This window comes from Falco punctatus, assembly GCF_963210335.1.
Source record: "Falco punctatus genome assembly, chromosome: 13".
Taxonomy (NCBI): domain Eukaryota; kingdom Metazoa; phylum Chordata; class Aves; order Falconiformes; family Falconidae; genus Falco; species Falco punctatus.
The window spans coordinates 891,505-915,885 of record NC_137593.1 but is presented as its reverse complement, the minus strand read 5'-3'; the positions used below and the strand labels follow the sequence as shown (position 1 = coordinate 915,885).

The 24,381-nt window shown below is 47.1% G+C and overlaps 1 protein-coding gene across 19 annotated transcripts in view; it reads right to left on the bottom strand.

Moving 5' to 3' along the window:
• MBNL1 (muscleblind like splicing regulator 1) overlaps nt 1–24,381 on the bottom strand; it is a 110,214-nt gene that overhangs the window by 40,436 nt on the left and 45,397 nt on the right. Inside the window, exons 1-2 of one of the 19 annotated variants that reach the window (XM_080410258.1) lie at nt 23,411–23,517; nt 21,787–22,117 (exon numbers count right to left, since the gene is read on the bottom strand). The exons of 16 other annotated variants lie outside the window; for them this stretch is intronic. In XM_080410258.1, the coding sequence (XP_080266384.1) occupies nt 21,787–21,813 (27 nt within the window). In that variant the 5' untranslated portion in view covers nt 21,814–22,117; nt 23,411–23,517. Of the gene's footprint in view, nt 1–21,786; nt 22,118–23,189; nt 23,374–23,410; nt 23,518–24,381 lie in introns of those variants that run through there. 2 more of the 19 variants (XM_080410257.1, XM_080410265.1) reach the window with 2 other exon arrangements.

The following is a 24,381-nucleotide window of genomic DNA, read 5'->3' as shown; positions in this document are numbered from 1 at the left end:
GATGGAGGTGTCTGTGGGGTACCTCATGTGCAACAGGTAAAAACAACCCTCCAGTGCCACAGGGTAACACAAACCGTGGCCCAAACTCTGCTCCAAGCTCTGCTCTTGCTTATTCCAAAATAAAATTGAAGTGAAAGAAACACCAGCCTCATGTTTGCTCAATACTCAGAGCAGCTCCACTTTTTCCTCTGGTGGTTTTGTGGAATTATGGTCAAATATATGATCCCGCATGCAGCATCGCTACCATTAAATCAATGAGACAACCTCCACACCATAGGATGAAAAGAACCTGGCTTCTAAACATAAAAGAGTCAAGCAGAAGCAGGCTGTAATTTCTGCTGACAGCCTTCGGCAGCTACCACAGCTTTTAACCACCTGCAACAGTGCAATGGACTCGCCAAAGCATTTCTGCGCCATTAGTTACCAATTCCTGCTTTTCAAGATCAGACACATAACCCCCTAATATCTAACAGGCTACCTCCTAAAAAGAAAAGCAGCAGCTTCCTGTGGCCTGCAGACACACTTCTGAATGCTGTGCATCCCAACTGCACTGCATGAGCATTTGACACCCCATCATTAACAATTATTAATGACTGACATAAATAAACCAATCGCTTTTGGGTATTCCGAGCAAGCCATGAGACTGAATGGCAACAGCCACAGCTGAGGATGCTCCCGTTGACGCTTCTTCTTGGCTGGGGGACTCTGCCTGTTGCTGATGCCTCTGTGCCAGTGCTGCTGGTCCCGCCATGCTGCGGGTACCCAACCAACTCATATCTGCACCAGCCAGAGCTAGCAAACCAGCAGCCACGCTGAACAGCGCAGCTGTAACAGATTAAATATTTTTGATCCAAAACAAATACGCAAACACCTCCCTCTTAGGGAGTATAAATTCCCTCTGACAGCAGAGAGCTCGGCACGTTAAAACCCAAGCAGGAAGATAGCTGTTACATAAAATCCAAATATTGCCTGTAAATGGTAAAACTATTTATACTGATGCCCATGTGTTTTACAGGAAAACATTTAACTACATGTAAGTTATCATTTGCTTTTTTAAAATAAACTGTTTGCATGTGTTTTGTTGTAGTAGCTGGCCTGCCAAGCATACATTCAAAGTTTTCTAATATTAAATGAAAGGAGTTACTGCACCTATTTTACTGACTTGAAGCATACAAACTGCAGTCCCAGAGAGTCAACAGCTATGCCGATGACTCCAAAGCCAGCCAGTGATCCAGAGGCAGGACCACGACTGCCAAGGCACTACCCAGCACTGATGTACCACCCGTCTCACCAGCCCAAAAAACGCCAGAGGAGGAGTTGCTACACCTCAGCTCCTCCACCACCAAGGCGGTTGCTGTGGGACTGTGGGTGCCTCTCCTCAGAGCCCATCTGACTCTGTATCCAGCTGCTGGTTCACCGTCAAACCCACTAGCTGGGAGCGATGCTTGCTAACAAACCCTCAGGCAGGCTGCCCACCCTCACCCGTGGGGCAGGCTCTGTAGCACACCGCCACCACAGCCAGGCCCCAGCTTATGGCCCAACAGCCTGCCAAAGAGATGGCGTGGACTCTGATACTCACAAATAATTTTTATGTGCAACCAGAATGCCTGCTGGTGGCAAATGCCTGCCTTCAGAGGAAGGGAGTGAGGGCATCGGCCTCATGAAGACCACTCAGCCTGCTCCAGGGCTGGGCTGTGGCACAGGGGCACTGATGGCAGCACACGAGCTGCTGCTCACATCCTCCGCAGACACGATTTTTCCACTTAAGGTGAAAGCTGAAAATTACCTCAGCTTTTTTCCAGGGGGAAACAGCTGTGATTGTTTTCTTTTGACCAAAACCACACACTCCAGATGTGTGGGGAGCTTGTGTTTTGCTCCCGAAGAGGCATAAAAGAGGGGATAGGCAGCCTTCACCCAGCCACATCCCTGAGGTTCCTCCAGAGGCTGAGCCAGACAAACTCACCACTCACTGAAGGCTAACGAGCTGTGCTTGATCCTGAGCTGCTCACACAGGCAGTGCAAGCACGTAACCACATGACACAGCCCTTCACTGGGGACCAGCTAACCACAGGAGGAGTAAATCATACCTGTTAGCAGCACTCCATCCCAGTGAGCAAATAGCATACCTGATTTTATACTTTGCAGAAACCACCCTGAGGATCTATCCTTAAAAACAAATTTCTGTTTTTTAAATTAGGTTGTTGCAAAACTCATTAAAATCTAGGCAGTTGGTACTGTCACCCATGCCCCTGGCCCCTGTGCAGACCCTGGCAGGGCTGGTCCTTGGCACACACCGTCCTTGACTTCAAACCAGCAAGTGTCCTGACAGGGGAGGGATAGGGGTACTCAGGGCTCCAGCCCAAAGTCTGATTTAGCATGTCAAAACCAAATCTGCCTGCAACCTTGCTGGCTCATGCCTCCTGTACCACTCCAGGATAAAGGAGGATGTTGCAGCATTTTGCTGGTTTTGGAGCCATTGGAGCAGTGCATTTCTTTGCTGGTTCCTCCACAGCACTGGCACACTAGAGGAAAGCCTGCCAGCTCCAGAGCACCAGCAGAAGGGCAAATGTTGAGATAGGCCCAAGTGAAAAAGATGAAAATCGTGTGTATTTCTGGTTTTATAAGTGGTTTCCATGCATAAAATGAAAAAACAGCACAGCATGGCAAAAAACAGCAGGCTCTTGTTTCTACATACAATAATAATCACATTCCTGGCACCATTGTGGTCAGGCTACCCTGTAAGCAAGCGTTGCAGTGCAGCTGCCTACAAGAAACACAGGGGGAACTAGGAGGACAAACACCCTCCCTTGAAATACACGTTTCCTCCTTGAGTACAGCAAGCGCCCAGCAACATGCAGAGCACAGAGGACTGCAGGCACAGAGGCCAGCAGTGATGGATGTGGCAGTTGAGGTCTCTCCCCTCATTAGTAGCCCAAGCTGCCCTTCAGATCTCATCTGTTTCCCCAGTTATCACCAGCATGCTTTGATCTGCCCAAGCTCACTTCTCTGGTCTGGAAAATCATCCCTAAATGTCTCACTGAGCAACAGTCCAATTCTACCTCCCTGCCAGTCCCACCTCCAGCTTCCAGTGGTGGCTGAAGAGGCGAGTGGACTGCTACCAGCCCCAGCTTTGTAATGCTAGCCTCAGAATAATTAAAGAAACTTATAAGTAAGGTAGAATTCAACCTACAAACCAAGTACAGAGCCACGGTAGTCGAGGTAAACCCCTCCCACAGCCATGGGGTGCAAGTGCTTCGGTCCAACAGCAGCCCAGGGATGGCACAGTGCAGAGCCGGTATGGCCATGCAGAGGCTGGCAGCCACAACACCCGCAGCAGAGTGCCTGCTCACAGAGGGAAAGCAGCAGAAAATGTGATAAGGAGCTGATTAAACAGCAGCGGACAAGAATAAATATTGATAACAACTACTGAATTTCTATTAAACAAAGGATTTCAAATAAATACACACTGGCCAGTCACAGCTGAATATCCTCACCATAAAGCACAGAAGCTGAGAAGCGTTCACAGCAGCAGGTGACACCAGGAGAGGGGCCATGCCCCAAGGCTGCACACACACCGAGAGGTGCTTGCAGCCAGCCAGCCAGCATCCCCAGCCCAGCACAGCCCGGAGCTGCCCCACGTCACCAAGCACAGATTTCTACCAGCACTGACATTAATGAAGTTCTCATGGAAAACACATTTTTAACGAACAGCAGCAACAAAGTAAAAGGATTAAAATAATAGGGATAACTTTCCAGAGCCTTCAATTCAGCTTGAATTTGTCTCCCCATAAGGCTTTCTGTTGGACAGCAATGGCTGCCAAGTGTTAACAAAGAAAAGCAGAAAATATTTTTAACAAAAACGTGCCCTAGCCTTTATTAGGTAGCTGAAACACGCATTTATTCAGTCCTTAAATATGGGTCTTGGAGAGTGGATTCGTAGCGGGGAGCGTGACAACATCACAAGAGCAAATGGACCTTGCAGTGGGCAGCCACACCAGTGCAGCGATGGCACACGCACTGTGCTGTTGGCGCCTTCTCCCTGCTTGTGTTTTGACCAATCTCCTCTGCAAAGCCCCAAACCAGCCAATTCACAGCGTCAAGACTAAAAATAATTTTGCTTTTACTGGCCTTTACCTCCTTCCATCTATCAGTGGGCTTTAGCATTAAAGTCCCTGCAGAGCAGGAGTCTCCCTGGCAGCCCCAGGCAGGCTCCGGAGCACCCCAGGGACCACCCCATTCCCATCCCCACCTGGCTCTGGGCAGTGGCTCGGCAAACCTGGTGCAATAAGTGCAGCTATTTCATTTCTGACCATAAACTTATTTATTAAACTTATTAAAGGTCCTGTAGTAGAAAGCAAGCAAACAACTTCTGCTTTTAAAGCACTGTAAACATTTAGCAGATATATTCAGTGTATTTAGTTAAGTCCTGCTTCCAGGAATACCAATCAAACCTTTGCCACAGTCTGGAAAAGAGTTTAGCTTTGGTTTGGAGCTATTTCAAGCTTGGGTTAAGGCTGCTCTTTCTCGAAGACTTTAACCTGGGGCTGTCCTGCCGCCCACTGCATCCCCTCTGTCCTCCTGGGGTCCACCCTCTGGTGCAGGCGCCTCTGCAGATGCCCCTCTTGGCACAGAGCTGCCTTCCTCGGGACTGAGGAGGAGGAGGGAGCCGGGGGAGCATGCCTGGGGCAGTGAGTACCCACCACTGCCTCCTCACAGCCCCCGCCCAGCTCAGCCAGGTGAAGCTGCAGGGCAGGGGACACTGCCTGCAAGGTGCTCCTTCCAGCTGCACACCTCATCACGGCTGCTGCTCCTGAGGACGACTTTACTCCGTCTCTGATAAACCCAGCCATAACGTATATGCTGTGCTGCAGCTAGTGCAATGCACTACTTTGATCTATTCAGCTAAATTAAGTCATCAGTGGCTGAGTAGAATTATTTCCAAATACATTTCACTGATTTATTTCTTTACCATGTATTTCATTCTATGATTTTATGGCTGCTGTTGCAGAAAGGAGGGGGAAAAAACAATAGTAAGAGGCGTTTTTCAGTTATTCCTGGCCACTTTGGGAGCTCTTTGCTGAAATCTGCACTACCAGAATAGCAAAACACTTACTTCCAAACTCAGCCCCTCAGACAGAGTCAAGACCTAACAGGGGACAGTGGCCACCCCTCTGGCAGTACCAATGCTGCTGGGGGCCGCGGCCTCACCCAGGTGCCCAACAGCAGCAGCCCCCACAGCCCCACTCCGGCTGCACCACACTGCTTCCCTGTGCCGACAGTGCCAGCGACCCCTGCCTCCTGCAGCACCGACTTTGCCTCTGCAGAAGAAGAAACTCGATTCATTTGAATTTGCTGAGATGCTTTGTCTCACTTTTCTGGCATGACGTGATCTTGGTTATAATAATTAAATTGATTCAGCTACAAGTTTTATACTTCTTAATTATCATTGGGCATCTTTTCATATCTAGTGTAGCAATAAAACACACTGAAGTGACCACTTAATAACGCCTTTGTGTATGTATCTTGTAGATAAAAGTCTCAAACCCTCTAATGTATCACTTTGGCTTATAATGGCACTTGTATGGGAGGAAATGCATCAAATTGCCATGAAATTCAACAGGCTTAAAAAAAAAAAAAGAAAGAAAAAAGAAAACAGAGTAAGCAGACTCCCAGCATGAAACCAGAAGGAAAGAAGACAGCACAGCAGCAAAACCCTCCCTGCTGTTTCTGAACTGCTGGGAGCTGCCCTGGGCTTTGCTGCAAGGGCTCTAGGCTCCTGCCAGCCCATGCATGGGGACCGAGCAGGGGATGCACACTGGCACTTGCCCGAGTCGCTCCTCCGGCCAGTGGCTGGGATGAACGGACACACACCTTCTGCTCCGGCCAGGCCAAGCCCTTGCCCTGTCATCACTGGTGATGCAAACTGCACAAACCCAAGGAGGAGCATACAGGGAGAAACATGGGGAATTGCAGAACAACCCCCATCTCCAGGAACAGTGGCATGGGTACAGAGACAGGGATGTGGATGGTGATGTTCATGCCTGCACCCTCCTCCTCCTGCGCAGCACCCATGACAGCATCACCAAAGTGCATGGCCAGCTCAGGTCAGCCTGTAACTGGGGGGTAAGGTGGCCACTGGAGACCCTGCCAAACTCCCTGAATCTTTGCTTTATAACATCCACTGGCAAATGCATCAATAGCTTACAGAAATATAAGTATGTTTCTAATCCTTCAACACAATTTGGGATTGATATTCATATTATTACAAATATCTGGATATCCACATACATACTTATATGTATCAATTTATCAATATTTATATGTACACCACCACCACCACCACTCCCATGACACATAAACTCTGCAGCCTGATGACACCAGATTTCTGCCCAAGCAACCCTCCACCTGCCCCCCAGCCTGTGCTGTACTGCAAGACAAGAGGGAATTACATTTTTTCCAGGCCTATACAGGAAAACCAAATTCCGCCTCCAAGAGGCAGCTACCTCCCAGGGGCTGCATGTGGATAATGACAGTATTAGAAACCACAGACATTTCTAGCAAGGACATCAGAAACTGCCTCTCTAAACTCCTAAAGCCATAAAATCCTTTCAGAGCAATCTCAAGCAATCCGCATGATCCTTACTCAAGCATGTAATAACCAACAATTTAAGAGTAAAATGAATGACTTTATGTCAAGATCAAGTAAAACACATGCAAGATTTAATCTATTTATCATTCCAACTTCATGCAGTGCCAACCAGCAAGTGGCTGTGAACAAAGCAGCGCTGCACAAAGCCTCACCAGTTGCAGGTACTGAGGATTACTTTTATCAACATTCCATTCTCAGTGTATAATCTCCCTGTAAATGACTTGGTCTGAAAAACAGTCCTTTTGCTGTCCAGCCTCTGCTCTTAGGACCTCAGTAGTTCCAAGTAAATGATTAAAATGAGCAGCAAGCTGAAGCTCCATCAGGTTGCACTGCAACTGTTTAATGGATGTACTGCAGCATAGTTATTATTTAATATTTTCAAGTTTCTAATTTCTTGTGGCGTGGTACAACAGAACATAGGCAAGCATGTCACTGCATCCACACTGGGGGAACAAACAAAAAGGCCACTGCCCTTGTGCAGCAGAGCTGCTGGAACAGGTCAATGTTATTTAGGGCAAGTTTAAAAAGGGAATACCATAGGAGGGATGACACTGTGTATGTTGCCATAAACTTTTTACACAGTTGATGTATTTTATAACTGTTCCAGAAACCCTCCCTGGCTGTCTGTAGGGGTGTTCCCACTCTCCTAGCCCCAGCTCCGTGGCTGCTGCCCAGGGTGTTTTACTCTGCGCTGCCTCCAGCGCCTGCCCGCATGCGCTTTAGGGTCCCACTAACTCAAGCACAGTGCTGCTATTAGGCATCAAACATAACTTTTAAGGCAGATATATGCACACGTAAAATACCCCAGACGTAACTATTTTCATTTTTTTTTGCAGCCTGCTGGCATTTTAAGTCTCTCCTACCTGGTGAAAAGGGGAGGTGGTTGGCATGGTGATCTAAACTGGAAAATTAGTGTCCTCACCCAAGTGCAAATAGCAGGAGAATTCTCCATTATAGGTGCTATATTTTAAACTGAATTGCTGTAGTTTAAAAATAAAATCTTGCTTTTGTGATTTCAAGAGAGAGAAACTGCCATCACCTGTTGCTTGCATCTGCAAACAGAGAGTAAGTTGAGGTCAAATACAGTGAGCTCGAGCTTGCAGCAAGTGGAACACAGTGCTGGGGTGGCCCTGGTTATGCCTCCATGGCAGGAGCAATGCCACTCTGATGCTCAGTGTATAAAGCTCTTTCCTAAATTGTACTGGCACAACACACAGCACTACTACAGCATCTTCATAACAAATCTGACCTGGAATATACAGAACAGGCAAAGCAAACAAGCAGCACAAGCCAGGGCAAGGCACCATCACTGTGATAATCCCTGGACCGAGCCCGCCAGGGGCACCCACCGCAGAAGAGACACCAGCCCCAGCACCTCAAAGGCTGTGTTCAGCTCTCCCAACACCCAAAGCGTATGCCAAACCTGCTCAGACAGGGCACCTGGCCCTTCTGACACGCCACCAGCACCAGAACACCCAGCCCGCCCCTGGATGTGGCCTCTCAAGATGTGCACAGGGAGCTCGGGGTAAGCTCCAGAACAAGGATGACGAGGGGAAAGGAGGGAAAATCTCTTCTCTTCATAATAAATCATTTACTTTAGAAAGAGAAAGCACACTTTTCCCCCCTTTGAGCTCTGAGGAGGCTTAAGGCAATGATACACCATTGCATTGCAATTAGGGTGCCCGAGACATGAGGAATGTTAACAGATCACAGCTGCAAACTGCCATGCTTCTTTCAAAATGGGAGTGATTTGATAACCAATTCACAATATACCCACTGCAAAACCAAAAATTTCCTTAAAAAAATATGTATTTGCAGAAAATTTCACTTTAATTATACATGAAATTAATTTCCCTCTTTAAGCCCTGCATCTCATTTCCAGATGTTGCTCCAACAGCCTTCCACAATGCTGTAGCTGCACTCATAGCTGTGCCTGCCTGCACTGCCATCCCTTCTGCAAACTGCTCCTCTTTTTTTATTAATAGTAATTCAAAGGCAGTCCTTTACATAATGGGGGAAGCAGCAGAAGCCGGCGAACCCTCAGCAATACAGCAGTATCTGGAGCTGCCCACACCTCACCACCACTGCTGAGATGTATCCATCCCTGTTTTTCAAGGCACAGAAACTGCAGAGCACTGTAGTCCTCTGGGACTAAATTAAAAACAAAATAAAACCACAAGCTGGTAACAGGCTGCCACAACACTCAGACAAGACACAATGTGGAGGTGCATCTGGAAAAGGAAAGCCTGAAGGCAGGTGTTCAGGTATGGCCATGGAGACACTGCAAAGGGGAGCTGGTCCCAGACAGACAGTGACAAAAAGGACGTTCCCCACCCCTACTCTCCTGTATGAAAGTCATCTCGCTGGTTTTGTTTGGATGTCTGAAACACTCATTGCTAAATCTCTTCTGTAACACCCTACAACCATCTTATTCTGAAGGCTCATTCTGCATTTACTCCATTAAGGGAAGTGATCCCTGCAAACTTTCATGCAGTGTTACCCCTTACTTATAATGCACGTTACTTTTGCTAGTATATTTTTGCAGTGGCAGGGTTTAATATCTCCTGAAACCTACTCATGCTGGGTCCCTTGTAGTGTTAGGTTTTAAGCAAATGGCATATTGTATTACACAGGTAGTGAAACCTGGGAGGCATCTAACCTGCCTCCATCCTAATTAATAATTTGGCTGGTGAGGGACGAAGCCCTAGGTGAAATGAGGACACAGACTGCAATGCTCTGCCATGCCGGGCAAGACGTCAGTGGCTGAGTAGCCTGCCAATGCCATGCAGCCTCTTCTCGCATTTATAGTTAAGGTCACTGCTAAATAACAAAAAAATTAACGTCATATCAATAAATTTTTCTCAACCTTCCAACAGTACACCAACAGCCCTCCTTTAGCAATCTGAAGGTCAACTGCTGCCATTATTTTTTGTCTGGATTTTTATTGAAGAGAGGTTGATTTAAAGCATCGGTGAGAACTGCAGCCCTACACCACCAACACTGGAAATCACTACTGGAATCATAACCTTAAAATGCCAACACACCAACATGTCCAGGCTTTTTATTGACATGGTTTACATAAGAATTACACATTTCCTGCTACCCCTTTCGTAGTATTTTTCCTTTGTTTTTGCAAATGCAGCATCTTGTCATGCTGTTTTAAATACAATTAGAACAAATTTGTCAGGCAAGTATTTTATTAATTAAAAAATAATGAATATGGATTGACTGAAACTATTCTTAAATTTGACTAAGAATTACTCAACAACATTAGTGGGGGAAGTAATTGTTAAAGTACTATTTTATTCAAGTGAAATGAAATGACAAAATCTGATCAAAATATGTAAAATTACTAAACTTAATTTCAAAATAGTATTTGACTTTACTACTGAGCACAAGTAAAACAAAGCTTCCCAAGTTTCTATCCTGTGTGGTCACAGCACCTGAACAGAGAACCCCACCATTTGCTTTCTGACCTGGGCGCAGCAGACAGTGCTGCTGTTCTCCCACCACCCACCCATCCATCACATGGACCCCGAGCGGTTGCTCCGCTGTGGGTCCTGTGCCTGGGCTGGGCATCTCAGCACACGGGCAGCCGTTGGCAGCCACACTCCACTCACCTGCCCTGTTCAGGTGTCTGTGCTGTACTGCCCTGCTGTGCTTTTGATTTCTTCTCCCAACAAAGTGTGTCTCTCAACCAGATTCCTTCTCCAAGCAAATCCAAATGTAAGACGTGCCTGTTCAGGTCCACTTCTGCAGCAGAACCAGCCCACTGCAGCCCAGGCTGCCTCACCGCTGCGTACCCTCTGCTTCAAGCTTGCAAAGTTAGAGGTTTTGCCTCTGAAGTTAAAGATTTGCCAGAGGGTTAGTTAGAGGCTGGGAGTAACCAAACTGTGCCTCCTACCCCAAAACACAGCTGGCTCACAGAGGACCTGCTCCAACACTTCTTTCATGACAGGAGACGCCCACTGACTTGGGATTAATCAAGGGAGCACTGGGCAAGGTAAGGTCTCCTGTGGGGATGCTACCAGCCCCAAATGTTAACTGAAATTACGGCAAGGTGCAGGATTCCAGTGCCCTGCAGGAGATACTCAGTATTTGGCAAGACATCTCTGCACCATTCCTGCTGGTCTCCCTCCTTTGCAAGGGTCTACACTGGGTATGGGCTCATTCCAGCTGATTTTGGTATCTCAAAGCTATGCTGAAAAATTATCGTATGTTTCAGTCAAATACCGAAAATTTGTACTCCAAATTTTAAACATCTACATGGTCATTTCCACCACTAAAAGGCAAATGAGATCTCAGCTGGGAAGACCAGTAGTTCCTTCTGTGAGTAGGCAGACTTGTGCAACAAATGGAGATGCCTGAGCACACACCAATGGCAAAGAGCTAAACGATGCCTTCTCCATGCTGATACAATCAGTTTAGGGGGAGAGCAACTTTTTCAAGGGAAAGGAGAAAGATACAATGCAAAACTTGACAGGACTTGAGGTACTCTGTACAAATATGAAAATTATTTTCAGATAAATAAAACATTTCCCTGAAACCAAGGTCAGTCACTGAGATGGGAACTGTTCTGTGAATCAATACCAAAGCCCAGGGAAATGACTTCAAATGCACCCACTGAGCTCTGCTCCAAGATGCCGCTTTCATTTCAACATGAAAAGCATAAAGTGAATCTTCATGAAGCCAACACCAAGCATGGGGCTCTAACAAGTCTTTACACAAACAGCAGGTTAGTGGTGCTATGGGAAGCAACTGCTATTTTTACCTGGAGAAGTGAATAGCTACCTTCTCAGCACTACAACCTTTTTTCCAAAACTTTGGGAAGGATAACAACTTTGAATTACCAGTGTGAGAAATTATCTTAAATCTCTTCCAGTAATGCCATACTGATATCTCTGCTGAGCGGCATGTTCTGCTTCCCTGTGCAGTTCTGTAAGAGCTGGCCAGCATTTTTAGTCAAACCAGACAAAATAAAGCCAGCACATTTCACTTGCTAGGAAAAGCCACTAACTGCAGGGCATGGCCGTCCATTGAAAGTCACTGAAAGGAGGCACAGAGAAGTGACCTGATTTTCAGGAACGCAAACAGCTCTCCAGTCCCTAATCCCCACACGTGTAAGATGTTTTACGATACAGCAAATTTTCTTAGATGGAAACATATTGCTTCAGTAACATCCAAACCTTTCTACTTAATTACTGCACATAGCTGGTACTGTCAAAATAAACAGAGAGCAGCAGCAACAGAGGGGAAAGGGGAGAGATATCAGGGGACTGCAACAGAGACTCTCTCAGACGTTACAGCAAATAACACCATTTTTACAGTGCAAGGACACCTGCGTGGGTGCTGCTCAGGCAGATGTGTGCCTGTGGCAGCTGACATACAGTTCTGCCTCTAGCAGTCAAAAACTTTACACTTCTGGCCCTTTTGTACAGTTCACTTATACAGTCATCAAATTATGGCCATTCAGTCTACTCAGTAATAAAAAAAAAAGGAAAAAGGAGAGACTGAAATAACACACATAGCCAAGCGAGAAAGCCTACAAGGAGGCATGGTTCTCATTTACCCCTAATTGCACCAGATTTCAAAACCAGTCTAATGTCACTACACCACAAAACGATAAGCCTGGAGATGTAAATTCAACAGGGGCTTCAGCTCTGAGGTACATGAAGATGCCAGGGCCGATGGACCACTAATGTCCATCACAGTGGGCAAAAACTGGACATTGCAACACTTGCAGTAACAGTGAACTTGTGATATTTTTTTTCTCTTTTACATCTCTTTTTAAAAACAACCCCATAAAGGCGGTCTCCGTTGTGCCATTTCATTGTCCTGTGCTGACCCACAGCACCAGGGAGGGGTGACTCACGTGTTTAACAGTGAAGGTTTGCTTTTGGTTCACAGTTGCCACCATCACAGTACCACTGCTGGAAGGCACACTGCGAACTGACCAAGCGCTGCCCAGCCTTGCAAACCTATCAGTGCCAGCCTGGCTCGTTGCTCCCCAGGGACGGGCAATGCCCTGCCAAGCTACATCAGGTGCTCAGGGAGGCGTGCTGGGGCAGCACTGTACCACACCACTCGGGGCATCCTCCACTGTGGGATGAAGGATGCATCTTTCACCTGCACCCAGATGCCAAAGGTCCAGCTAATCCCAGCGCCAGCCACAAGACAGCGTCCAGCAAGTCAAGCACAGGACAATGAAATGCCACAATGGAAACTGCTCTTACTGGGTTGTTTTTAAAAAGATACAAAAGAGAAAAGAAAAAGTTCACAATACATAGAAAAGGAAGGAAAAACACTTAGGGCTTGCAGTACTAGGACATGTCAGGGCAGCAGACATCCCTCTTCCAGCCAGCATCACTGCTGTGACCGAAAGGACAAAACCACAAAGGTACTTGAGGAAAGCAGAAAATACCTTCCCTATCCAACAGGAACTTTAGAAACTAATAAAAGCTGAAGAATTTCTGTTCTGAAAAAACAATCAGGAAATCAGACAATTTTTAAGGAAAAATTTCACTTTTTTTCCACAACAGGGAACTCAGTGAAGCCAATGGCTTCACCTTTTCACAAGAAAGTGATTTCCAATAAAACACACCTTTAAAAAACAACCATCCTCTCTGCAGTCAATGCAGTCCTAAAACTGATGGCAGAAACAAGCATCTTGAGCAGTGGCTCACAGCCAGGCTGATGCACACGTGCTGGCCAAGCGCTGGGACAGGCATATGCTCCTGCACCACAACAGCCCCCATGGCACATGGTCCCACCACCCCGTTTCCAAAAGAACACTGGGCTGCTGGTGCCCTAGGGCACAGCCACCCATGTGACCCTGATCCTGGCACCGCCATGTGCCCCACAGCCCAGCGGGCACAGACTGCTTAAAGCCCATGAAAACGTACCTCCGATGACAGGTATTTAACTAAATTAAACCACCAGGTATTTAATTTAACTGTATTCCTAAAATTGGAGCAAGAAGAATCCAGAGTGAACAGTTGGTTTGCATAGCCAACCAAGCCAAGAAGTGTCAGCGTCAGATTATTATTTATTGCACTGATGGAGCTGAAGCTGAAAGAAGCTGCTGTAAGCAGAAGTACACTAAACAAAGTGGTAATTAATGTGCAATCATGCACCAGCACAGGACAAGGCCAGCTGTCCAAGAGTCAGTGTGAAATACAGCTCCTCACCACAGCTCACCATGCTGCCTGTGCTCCAGTTAGACAACTACAAAGTTTCCCGTAGCTTGACATTACTACACTTAACAAGTTATCAACGGCAATGAAATTCTCCAAGACTTAATCAGTAGTTCAACAGGAATTAACGAACCGGGAAGCATGCACATATGAGCAAGGACAACACACAGATCTCAAGCCTAAAAGCATCCACAGATCAGCAGCAGCGCAGAAGACCGGTGTGCTGCTGCTGCCCACAGTAGGGCACTGCCACGTCCCACGCCTTTCCTTTTGATTTCTGTCAGCTGGCAATTAAATACCCCCATCCCTTTGAAATTTTTCTGTTAAAACTTAATTCTGTCTTTTTTGAAGTGAAAATCAAAGAAGGATCATTAAAAGATAAAGCTTAGGCTGACAGAAAATTAGACTTGCAATTTTTCCTTAAATGTGCAAGACAGAACAAACACCGCTCTTTCTCTTTTTCCTCTCTACTGCATCATAGTTACAACCTAAGTACAATTGTTATCTTTGGCCCTTTTTTTTTTTTGCACATGCATGTAGACACACTACCTGAACTCCATACTTCACCAAACAGTGAAATCTTTCTCCTAGGGTTAGGCTGATTACTAGAAATCACATATAAGTTTTATGTAAAGGAACAGTAAACACACTTCAAAAGGAAACAGGGGAAGAGCTGGCTATATGGCACACAACTCTTGCGGCCACCTTACAGATTTAAAAAAAATAAATAACCTATCTGCCACAGGGTAAGGCAGAGGATACTTCCTCTTGCTCTTCACAACTCCTCCTCGCTCTATTTGCTGGCTACTGGGTGTGGAAGGAAAGGAGGTGTTTCAAGAGCAGAGGATACGGTGGAAAAGAGAGACGACACATGAAATTTTGAAGACAGTAGGTACCGAGACAGATGCACTAAGTTGCAGGTTTTTTAAGAGACCTGGAGGCCAGCTCTACAAAATGTGCCAGGAACAGCTGGTGACAGAAAGAGATGCCCTCAGGACAGGTAAGCAAAGCTCTGGAGAACCATCAAAATCAGTGCCAATATAAACAAAAAGGGAAGGAAATACAAGAAAAAAAAGGAGCAGTTGGTTTTTATAGGTAAGACAAAAGAGCATGACAAAAAAGCACTGCAGACAGCACACCACCACAAGGCAAACAACCAACTACAACTGACTGGAAAAGAGAGGGGTGGAGGAGGAGAACAAAAGGCTTTGTAAGATGAAGAGGATGGGAAGGCCTGGAGGTGAAGGCTCCGCCTGCACCGTGACAGCAGCACCGGAAGCGGCTGCGGCGGGAAGGTCGCATCTCTGCTCCCAAGGTGCCGAACACGGACTGCAGGCAGAGCGTGGGCAAAGCCTTGGTAACAGCTCACTGCATACATGGTACCACGTGTCCTGACTGTGGTACAGCCACAGCCCAGCCGAATTCCCCACACTGCCCCATCTTCCTTTAAACTTTCCGCAGACCAGTGCTCATTAAATCCTCTCCACTCATTACCCCTCTTCCTTACCTTGAGCAGAGAACAGAACGCTTCTTCTTGCTCTGGTAAAGATCCAGAAGACACCCAGAATTCACATCCCAGTGTCCACAACACCAGGAGCTGCAGAGAAGGCGGAGTCAGTGCGCACTGGCAGCTGCAGGGCCAGCAGCAGAAGCCGAGCCCAGGCAGGTGCTTCGGAGGTAGCCCCTGCCAAACACTAGCCAAGGCACTCACGTCGCCAGCTACAGGCAGGCAGCTATTTATGTGGTTGCAAACAAACAACAAGGACTTGCCTCTTATAGTCAAAAAAAAGGTGTTTCCTTCCACACGCACCTAACGGCTGCTCAGGCAGCCCCTTTGGCCAAACCAGACGGAGCAGCCGCCTGCACCTGCCCATGCCACAGATGCCTCGGCAAGTGGCCTGGCACCCGGCAGCGCTCTTCCCTGGCCACGGAGAGAGCATGCCCACTGCAAATGATGTATCTCTGTAAGTCAGATAGGGATAACATTAAATCTAAAATACAGGCTCTGATGCAAGCACTTACAGCACACTTAAAGCCTTGCCTGCTCTTGTAGGAGAAAACCTCTGGAAGTCAAGAGGGAGACAGCCTACAGAAATGGGAAGTGCTCTGTTATACGGTTGTTGCTTATCACCATAAACCCCATGGAGCCTAACTGGGAACAGGTACTGTTCCATATAATTTAGTAATTAACAGAGTTCACCACACGCAAATTAAAACAATTAAAATTAATACTTTTTACAGTGGTACAGTGCCATCAGAAAGGGGGGTGGGGGAGGTACTCTTCCCCACACAGACAGGCTTGCTGCAGTCTGTGTGTGCTGAGTGTTTTAATTCTGCATAAAAGAAAGTATTTTCCATTCTGTGTTATTTTTCATGCCAAATTTCTGTGGGCACTATTAATTTTCTACCAGCTTTACCCCTATTAACTTTCAGAAAATGTTTCTCTGAAGGAAGGTAAAAATTTAAACTTGTCCAAAGAGAACGTATTGCTGCAGCATCCTGCAGCACAGCAGAGGACTAGGCAGGGGCAGTCACCATCAGCTGCATCAACTTTGCAAAACAAGTTCTTTTCCTCCCATTTAACTGCACCAGCAGCACTTCAAATATTACTAGTTAAAGGATTTAGGTGTGAATTTCAGATTTTTTTATAAATTGGCTGATTTTCAGAAAGGTTGAGTGCTTTGTATCCCTCATAGTTTGCTGGAATCCCAGTGCAATTTATGGTACCTGGGGCACAAACACAACCAGAACTGGCACTGGCTCTGGCAGGTGTACCTGTCTTGCTACAGGACCTCTGGACCTAGCACTTGGACACCCACTCTGCCAAGACGTGGCAGCATCACCTCGCAGCCAGCAGCTCCTCCTGAGGCACCGACACCCCCCACACCCCACTGGCCCCCATCCCACTGTCCGAAAAACTGGGGAAACGCCTCAAGTTGTTTCTAAATGCTCAGGATGTCTGAGTAAGCCCTCAGTGCAGAGCAAGGCGAGGCCCTGAGTCAGTTACACAGGGCCACCCCTAACACACAAAAATAACTTGTTTATTCTGACTGGTGTGTTATTTTTATACCAGCAGCTCCGGGTACCCATGGCAGTTTGCTGCCACTGGTCCCAGCAAAGGCACAAGACAGGAGCCAGGTGCATGAGCCCTGCAGGGTGCCAGACTGGGGACACCCCTGGCTGGCCCACCTCGATGCAGAGGGCTGCCCTGTGGGGCTGGGGGAGGTTCTCACACCCGGGGGAGGGGGCTGGTGTCTATGAGAAACGCCTTTAGCCACTGCCCACCCTGCCAGCTGTGCTGGGCACCCTCCGAGCTCCAGAAGGAAAGCCTTCGCCTGAGCCGCTGCTGCCAGAGGAAAAATGGTTGATTTCCAATTGTCTGGAGGAAAGCTCTTCCAAATCAAAATATGCCCACGGTTTTCAACAAGGCAGAAACAATTTCTTCACGCACACAAGCAGTGTTTACCAGCTCAGGATAGCGGAGGACAACTTAACAATGCCCACCCTGGCTGCACCCATACTGCTGCTTAAAGGAAGAACCAAAGTGCCACTTTTGCTTCTGCAGGTGGAACATCAGTTCCCAGCACATTCCTGGAGTAACTACTTAAAGCTCTTCAGGAGTTGACTTCTCTTCACAAAACCTGGCTTTGGTGGATACAAGTCCAACTGAGCGAATGTGAACATCCATAAGGGCTGCTAGTAACAAAGCGTGGCTGGTGAAAGGTATGTGGGAATACAACGGAGCCGGAGCGGGTCAGCGGCAGAGGAAGCCGCTGGCAAGTAAATATTGCTCAACACGACACCAGTATTGGGGAAAAACTGACAAAGTGGAATAACAGGAAGCTTAGTCACTTCTGGACAAAAAAAGCAAAGTGTCTGAGAGAGGGGCGGGAGCGGCGGGCTGGAGCGGCCGGGCTGGGAGGGCCCAGAGAGCAGAGCTCAGCTGGCAGGGCAGGCAGGCGTGGGCAGGGGATGCGCTCTGCCATGGATGTTGAACTGGCCAGAGAAGCACTGTCCTGCCTGGGTGCCCCCGCAGGGTGCTGGCCCAGGGCATCGAGCAGCCCTGCTACAGCCAACCCTTGATGAATACAGCAGGATTGCTGCACAGGCTCCTTTCATCCCCAGTCGACTCCAGCTAAGGACAAGTTAAGCTGTGGCCTAGTTAAACCACATCCCCAGCTTTCTCCTCTGCCTTCCTAAGCTTGGAGAGCACCACAGCTATCCAGCCTGGGGGGCAGATAAGAAAATACTTAGGAGAGGCCAAAGAGGGCTGAAATACACCAGTTAGAATTTAAGGATAGATTTAATTTTGAACAATTACCACCATCATTCAAACCTACCACAGAACAGCTTCAGGAAGCGAGTCAAGTATGAGCAGTGCAGCACAGGACCCCCGCCACCTTTCACAGTGATTGCTTGCTCCCATTAGGAACCACCACAGAAACAGCGTTGGAGATGACCGGCAGCTGCATGGGAGTGTGCGCACCACAGCCGAGGAAAGGACTCAGGCAGCAGACCATGGACCATCACAGCGAGGTGCAACCCTGGAGAGCATTTTGCTGGTGTATAAAATTAGCATGTTTCTGGCAGCTCTCAAGCAACACAGTATTCAGATCATAAGGGTACTTTGCAGAAGCCTCAGAAGAGGGGAGAAATGTTGAAGAGAACATGAAATTTCCCTGATGGCCATCTTCCACATTGAAAAGTACTCGCTACCCTTAAAATATAGTTTGTACTGCTCGCTGATGAAGGGATAACAGCACTGGATGTTAGTAAAGGGACTATGTTAGAAAAAACACAAACCCAAAATTTTACTCATCATCTGCAGAAGCATGCATAGGAAGAGAGAAAGACCAATTTAAAATAATTAAAGGCTAGATAAAGAAAGCAAACAAACCATGCCAAAATGAAGACAAGCTTGATTACTTCTGAGGCAAATGAGGGAAGAAAAGGATGTAATGAAGAAACGGTTCAGAAGCAGAGAAATAAAAAAACTTAACCAAGTTTATGGTTTAAAAATTACTACATCTGTCGGTAAGTAATTTAGATCTCCTTGGAAAAAAAGAGAATCAGGTTTTTTATTTGATATCGGGAGGAAAACAGACAGTTAAAAATATTTTAATGACAAGTTTAAGCAAGCAAGGGTAGCAAAGGAAAAGTGTCATGGGCAAATAAAGGCTGATACATCAGGTTTGTTTTACCTAGCAAGTGTGCGCTAAGGCACAATAAAAGCTCCCTAACCAAATAAACAACCTTGCAGTCCCTGCAGGATAACCACAGCTGTGGCAAAATCAAGCAACTGGGCAAATGGCTGGAGACCTGGGCCAGAGAATCCAAGCAGTGGAGCAACATGTGAGACCTCACATAAAGCACTGCTTCACAAAATATTTTGGGATGCACTTGTCATTTTATTTAGAAAAAAAAACAACAAACCCAAACACAACCCTGAAGTGGTGTAACAGCTACATGGAAAAACAAAAAGAATGAGAGGAGGATGGTGGGAAAGGCTTGCATTGCCTTGTTAGAAACATGCACTCTGCAGACATGCCACACACAGCGTGGCAGGGCTGTGAGGCAGAGCACAGCGGAGCACGCATGTGGAGGACATGCCAGAAGCCAGCACGTGGCTGCAGTGTCCCGGGCCAGCACAGGACAAGCCCAGCACCATGGCACGGCCCTGCAGACATGCAGGCAGAGGGCAAAGGGGCACCTAGGCTAAGCTGGCAGAGCAGAGCCAGCATTGCCTTTGCAAACCCCACCCAGCACACACCATGCGCAGTCTGTGCTCACGGCATGTGGTGGGTGCCCAGCAGCCCTCCACAGACCAAAGGACTGGGCAGTGCTGCAGACACCGGCCCCTTTGGGTCTCTGTTGCTGGTACCATCCCAGCCGGACAGCCAGGGTTGGCCAGCAGCACACAAAAGCTCTGGAAGCAGTTCCCTGGCCACAGGCAGTGCAGGACAGCAGCAGAGCCACGGATGAGAAAGTGGGGTTCAGCAGGCAACAGAGCAGGATGGCTGAGCCATGTGGCACTGGGTCCACCAGCCCAGCCTGTTTCTGCCCAGCTCTGGAGGGGTCACCCAATACCACAAGTAAAGTTTTGTTTAATTCCTAATTTGCAGTGGCCAGCTGTGGCTTGCCTTCACCATGCAATAATGAAACACTGCCCAAGGCACAGGCTCAGTCCAGTGTTCAGCCTTCACACCCTCAGGTCAACATCTGGCTCCACCACTGTCAATGCCATGATACAATCCAACAGTCATTAATACTGAGACATGGAAACACTAATGAAAATTCCAAGTTTCAACCCATACCAACGAAGAATTTCTTGCTCAGAGCTCTGTACTGCACCGCCTGAGCAGAGGGGAATAGCAGGATGCTGCTGACCTGGCCGCAAAGCTGGACTCAACAAGCCCTGTATTGGTCACAGATACTTTTTTTTCATACAGCTCAGGAATAACTTCCCACACTAAGTGCTTTCCAGGCCTCATAACACTGATATTGCAGATCGATATTTTACAAAGACAAAGCTGCATGATAGATGTATGCACTAATCAAACCATATCTAACAAGCAGCACTGCTGTAATCACACACTTTGTATCCCTTTTAGCTTTTACACTAGAGGTTTAGCCTTGCTCACTTTCTACATAAAACAAAATGACAATAAAATGACAGAACAAAAGATCCACTGTAAGCTACAATGTGCAAATAAAGATAGTATCTACGTTGTCTGTACCAGCACAGTGCAAATATAATTAAGGCTATGAGAAAACATCACTTGCTCTCAGGAGCTCTTTTACCTTCTATCTAAAGCCCCTGTATAGGTTTTACCTTTAACAATGTAACCCCTTGTTAGAGCAAATACATACATACACACATAGCACAGATGTGCACTGCTAGAACAAGTCCGATAGCTCTCACAGGAGGAGCTGGGGCTCCATACGGCCCCAGACAGTGTTAGTGACATGCATCCCACACACCGCAGCAGCACTGAGGAGCGGGCTGGGGGCTCTCGGTACAGCTGGGGATGGTGCCTGTCCATCCCCTTGGCCACAGGCACATCCCACATCCCCCGTCCATTCCCAAGGGAAGCCTGCTCACTGGCCTGGCACTGACCAGCAGCCCTGGTATGATTCAGATACACACATTGCTCCTGTTGGATAAGACTCAGGTAAAAGCCCATGGATGCTCAGGAACATGGATGCAGGATGAATACTCAGTACCAATTCCTGAAAAGCTGAACTCTGTCAAAGTCACATACTGGGGGGGGAGTTGGGGGAGAAGGCAATGATAACTCAGAAAAGCTTATGAAACATGTGACAATAACACTAGAGGAGCAGAAAGTACACACAGCAGTAACTGTTTTCCAGCATCTGTAAGTCTTACAGAGCACAGCATCTGGGCTCTGAAGGAATAAAGGAGTGAAGATTAATCTGCCCTTGCCATTTCGCTTGAGCTGTTGAATAGAGGAGGTCAATGGACATGAATTCATGGGAAACATATGGCAGAATTTGTTTTTCTAACTTTAAATAATCATGAAATATGGCAAAATACTGCTTTGTGGTCAGAATTCCCTTTAATTGTTTATTTTAACATGGGCACTGACAATTGAAATGTACTGTCACAAAAACAAGCTGTGCAGACAGAAGCAGCAGCTTTCCTCTGATGGAAGCGCAGTTCCCAGGTCCTTTCAGTGCCAGGGCTGCAGCAGTGGGCTGCCCTGGGCCAGGATCAGGGGGTCCCACCCACCAGGAGCAAGGTACAAAACCCCAAATGCAATGGTGAAAGAGTGGGGGGAGTATTTGTTTTACAGAAGCAATCTTGCTGTAGGAAGTGGCATTTGTACTAATGGCAGTTGAAGTTCATTGTAAGACATCTCAACAGTTGCGCTACCTTTCCCATATACACTGAGAAAAAGAAAATACAGCCTCTGCAGATATTACCTGTAGTGTGTACGAGCTCAAAAACATGCCTATGACCTGAATACTTGAATGCTCTCGCTTGAAGTGTGCAGCCACATCGCTGGTGGGAAATTAAAAATTTTCCATGTGTAGGAGCCAATTGAACTGATGAAACAAAAAGTAACATTCAGTAGGAAGACCAGTGCATCATGATCTCATTGGAGAAGCACTTTTTCCCTAAGTTCAGCATGTGCAAGGCAGAATCACAGTCTCAGAGATGAGAGCATTGGCTTCGGGGCTGGGCCGGAGGGCTGCATTACAGGTGTTTCCTCTTCAGGAGTCTAAGTTCTCCTCTAATATACTTCACACAGATCTACAAGAGAGGAAAGAACTCATTTCTGGGTGTTAAAGGGAAATAAAAACATCATTAAATTCCCCTCTTTTCTCTAACTTTTTTTTTAAGTGAAACCAGACTGACTCTCAAAAGTAGTAAACCAAGAAAGAAGTGAAATAGCAAATGAGTACTTTCTACACTATAACCCCCCCACAATAAAACAAGTTCAAGCTGAAAGCTTCACCCACCACTACTGCCAAGCCCCAAAGGCCCCAGGAAGGTACTTCATGCGATCCAGAGATGCGTAAGTCCCAAAAGCCGGTGCTGCCCCTGCACTGCCCTAGTGCTCACATCCTGCTCCACTGTGGCACCTCCAAGGGCAGTGGCAAAGGGCAAGAGACGTCTTTACCAGCACACACCTCCCTCCTCTTTCTCCACATGGATGAAGCCAGTTAATGTCAGGCTTCTCAGCAGTACTGGCAAAATTAGTTTTCCCACTCCAAGAGTGACAGCTGGAGCACGTCCATTCCTGCCACAGAAACAGGTGGAGGATGGAGAAGAGGAGGGTGTAGGAGAGATGGGACCAGAAGTCAAGATGAGAAGGAAGGAGGAAGATGGCTGGAGGGAGACCTGGCATTGCTGCCCATGGCTGCTCCCACTGCTGTTCCAGGCGCTGTCACACCATCTACCACCTTCCTCCTCCTCAAGTTTCACTGTAATTAGAGCAAGGTCAGAGAGCAAGGACCCTCACTGCTGATGCCTCCCAGACTTGGTCCTATCAACAGTATCTGAACTTGTATCAGGCAGGCCCTTAAAGAGAGTTCCCTGTCCTCCAGCAACTGCTCCGCGTGGAGTGCTCCTGTCTGGGAACAGGGGTCCCAGCTCTCAGCAGCCATCCGAGCACTCAAAGCGACACAGCAATATCACCACCAGTGGAAACTCAGCAGTGAAGGGCTAAGGCATGTTTTAAACAAAGGAGCAGAAGTTGAACTCAGTAATTTGTCAGGCGATCAGCACTTACACAGTCACTTAATAACATTCAACTACTTGTCATTTAAAAAGAACAGAGAGAAAAGAACGAAGCAACTATGGATGGTGCTGGACAACTGACCTTTTGCTGTGCTCCAGAAAACAACAAGATCCATCAATGCTTTCCAAATTTTAAAAATTAAATATGGGTGTATTTTTAGCAACTGTTATTTTTAATTTGTTCAAGCACAAAGAAACTTCTCAATTTACAAAAGGCCCTTCCAGCTGCTGAAGTCTCCTTTTTACATACTAAACCACAGTCAATGCACAAAACACAGCAGCCTGAAAACAACGTGGAGTCACCTGGCACCAGTTGCTGCAGTTGCTGAAATAATCCATAGCAAGGCCAAGGATTCAAGTGACATGGGGCGAAATGGCTGGCGTCTAAGGATGCCGCCCCTATGATTCATGGCCACTTTATCTCCTCGCCACAGCCACGGTCACGGGGTGTATCACCAAGATAACGACTCTGTCCTCCCAAATTACCAGCCTCCCACCCCCAAGGGAAATGCCTGTTTATGTCCCCGGCAAGGGTGCCAGTCTGCACCCCCTCCCCAATGCCACACCAAGCAGCCACACACCACGCAGCATTCTAAAGGCCGAGGGCTGTGTAGTCCTGCTAAATCTTAGCAGCAATGCCCTACAGCATCACTCTGCCAGTTCACACCTCGAGGCAGCTCTGGGGTGTCAGGAAGGTGTCACTGTCACACCTTCCCAAAGAGTGACAGCAGTGCTCTCCGGTCTCAAGCAACATATAGGGAAAACTGAATTAGGAAAATGTTTACTTTTCAGAAAGTATTAAAACCGAACCATTGATGCACTGCAAAAATACATGCAGCAGTAATACCTATGTATAAACTAAGGAAACTCACCACAGCCAACCATAACTTTATCAGAACACATAAATGCAGAGACAGAAAAAAGTCAGGAAAGGGACATTTCAGCTCCAGAGCCCTGCTGGAATCAGCAGCAGATAAAGTGTAAAACCAAGAAAGTCATTTTGATGATGTAATTTACATCATAAAGTTTAATTTTTAACAATTGTAATGTGAAATAAAATAGATCAATGCCAAGTTCAGCTATTTTTCAAATCAGTGCAGTTAAAAGGGGAGAAGAACATAAATAGAAATCAAAATCAAATTGCCTTCAGGGTCTTTTTTCCCCCTTTGAGTAACAGCAGGTACATGAGACTGACTGCAAGGCGAGACTGGCTTATAGCAGGGAGCTCAGTGATCTGGTTTGAACACTACCCTGATTTACCTGGAGTGCAGTGG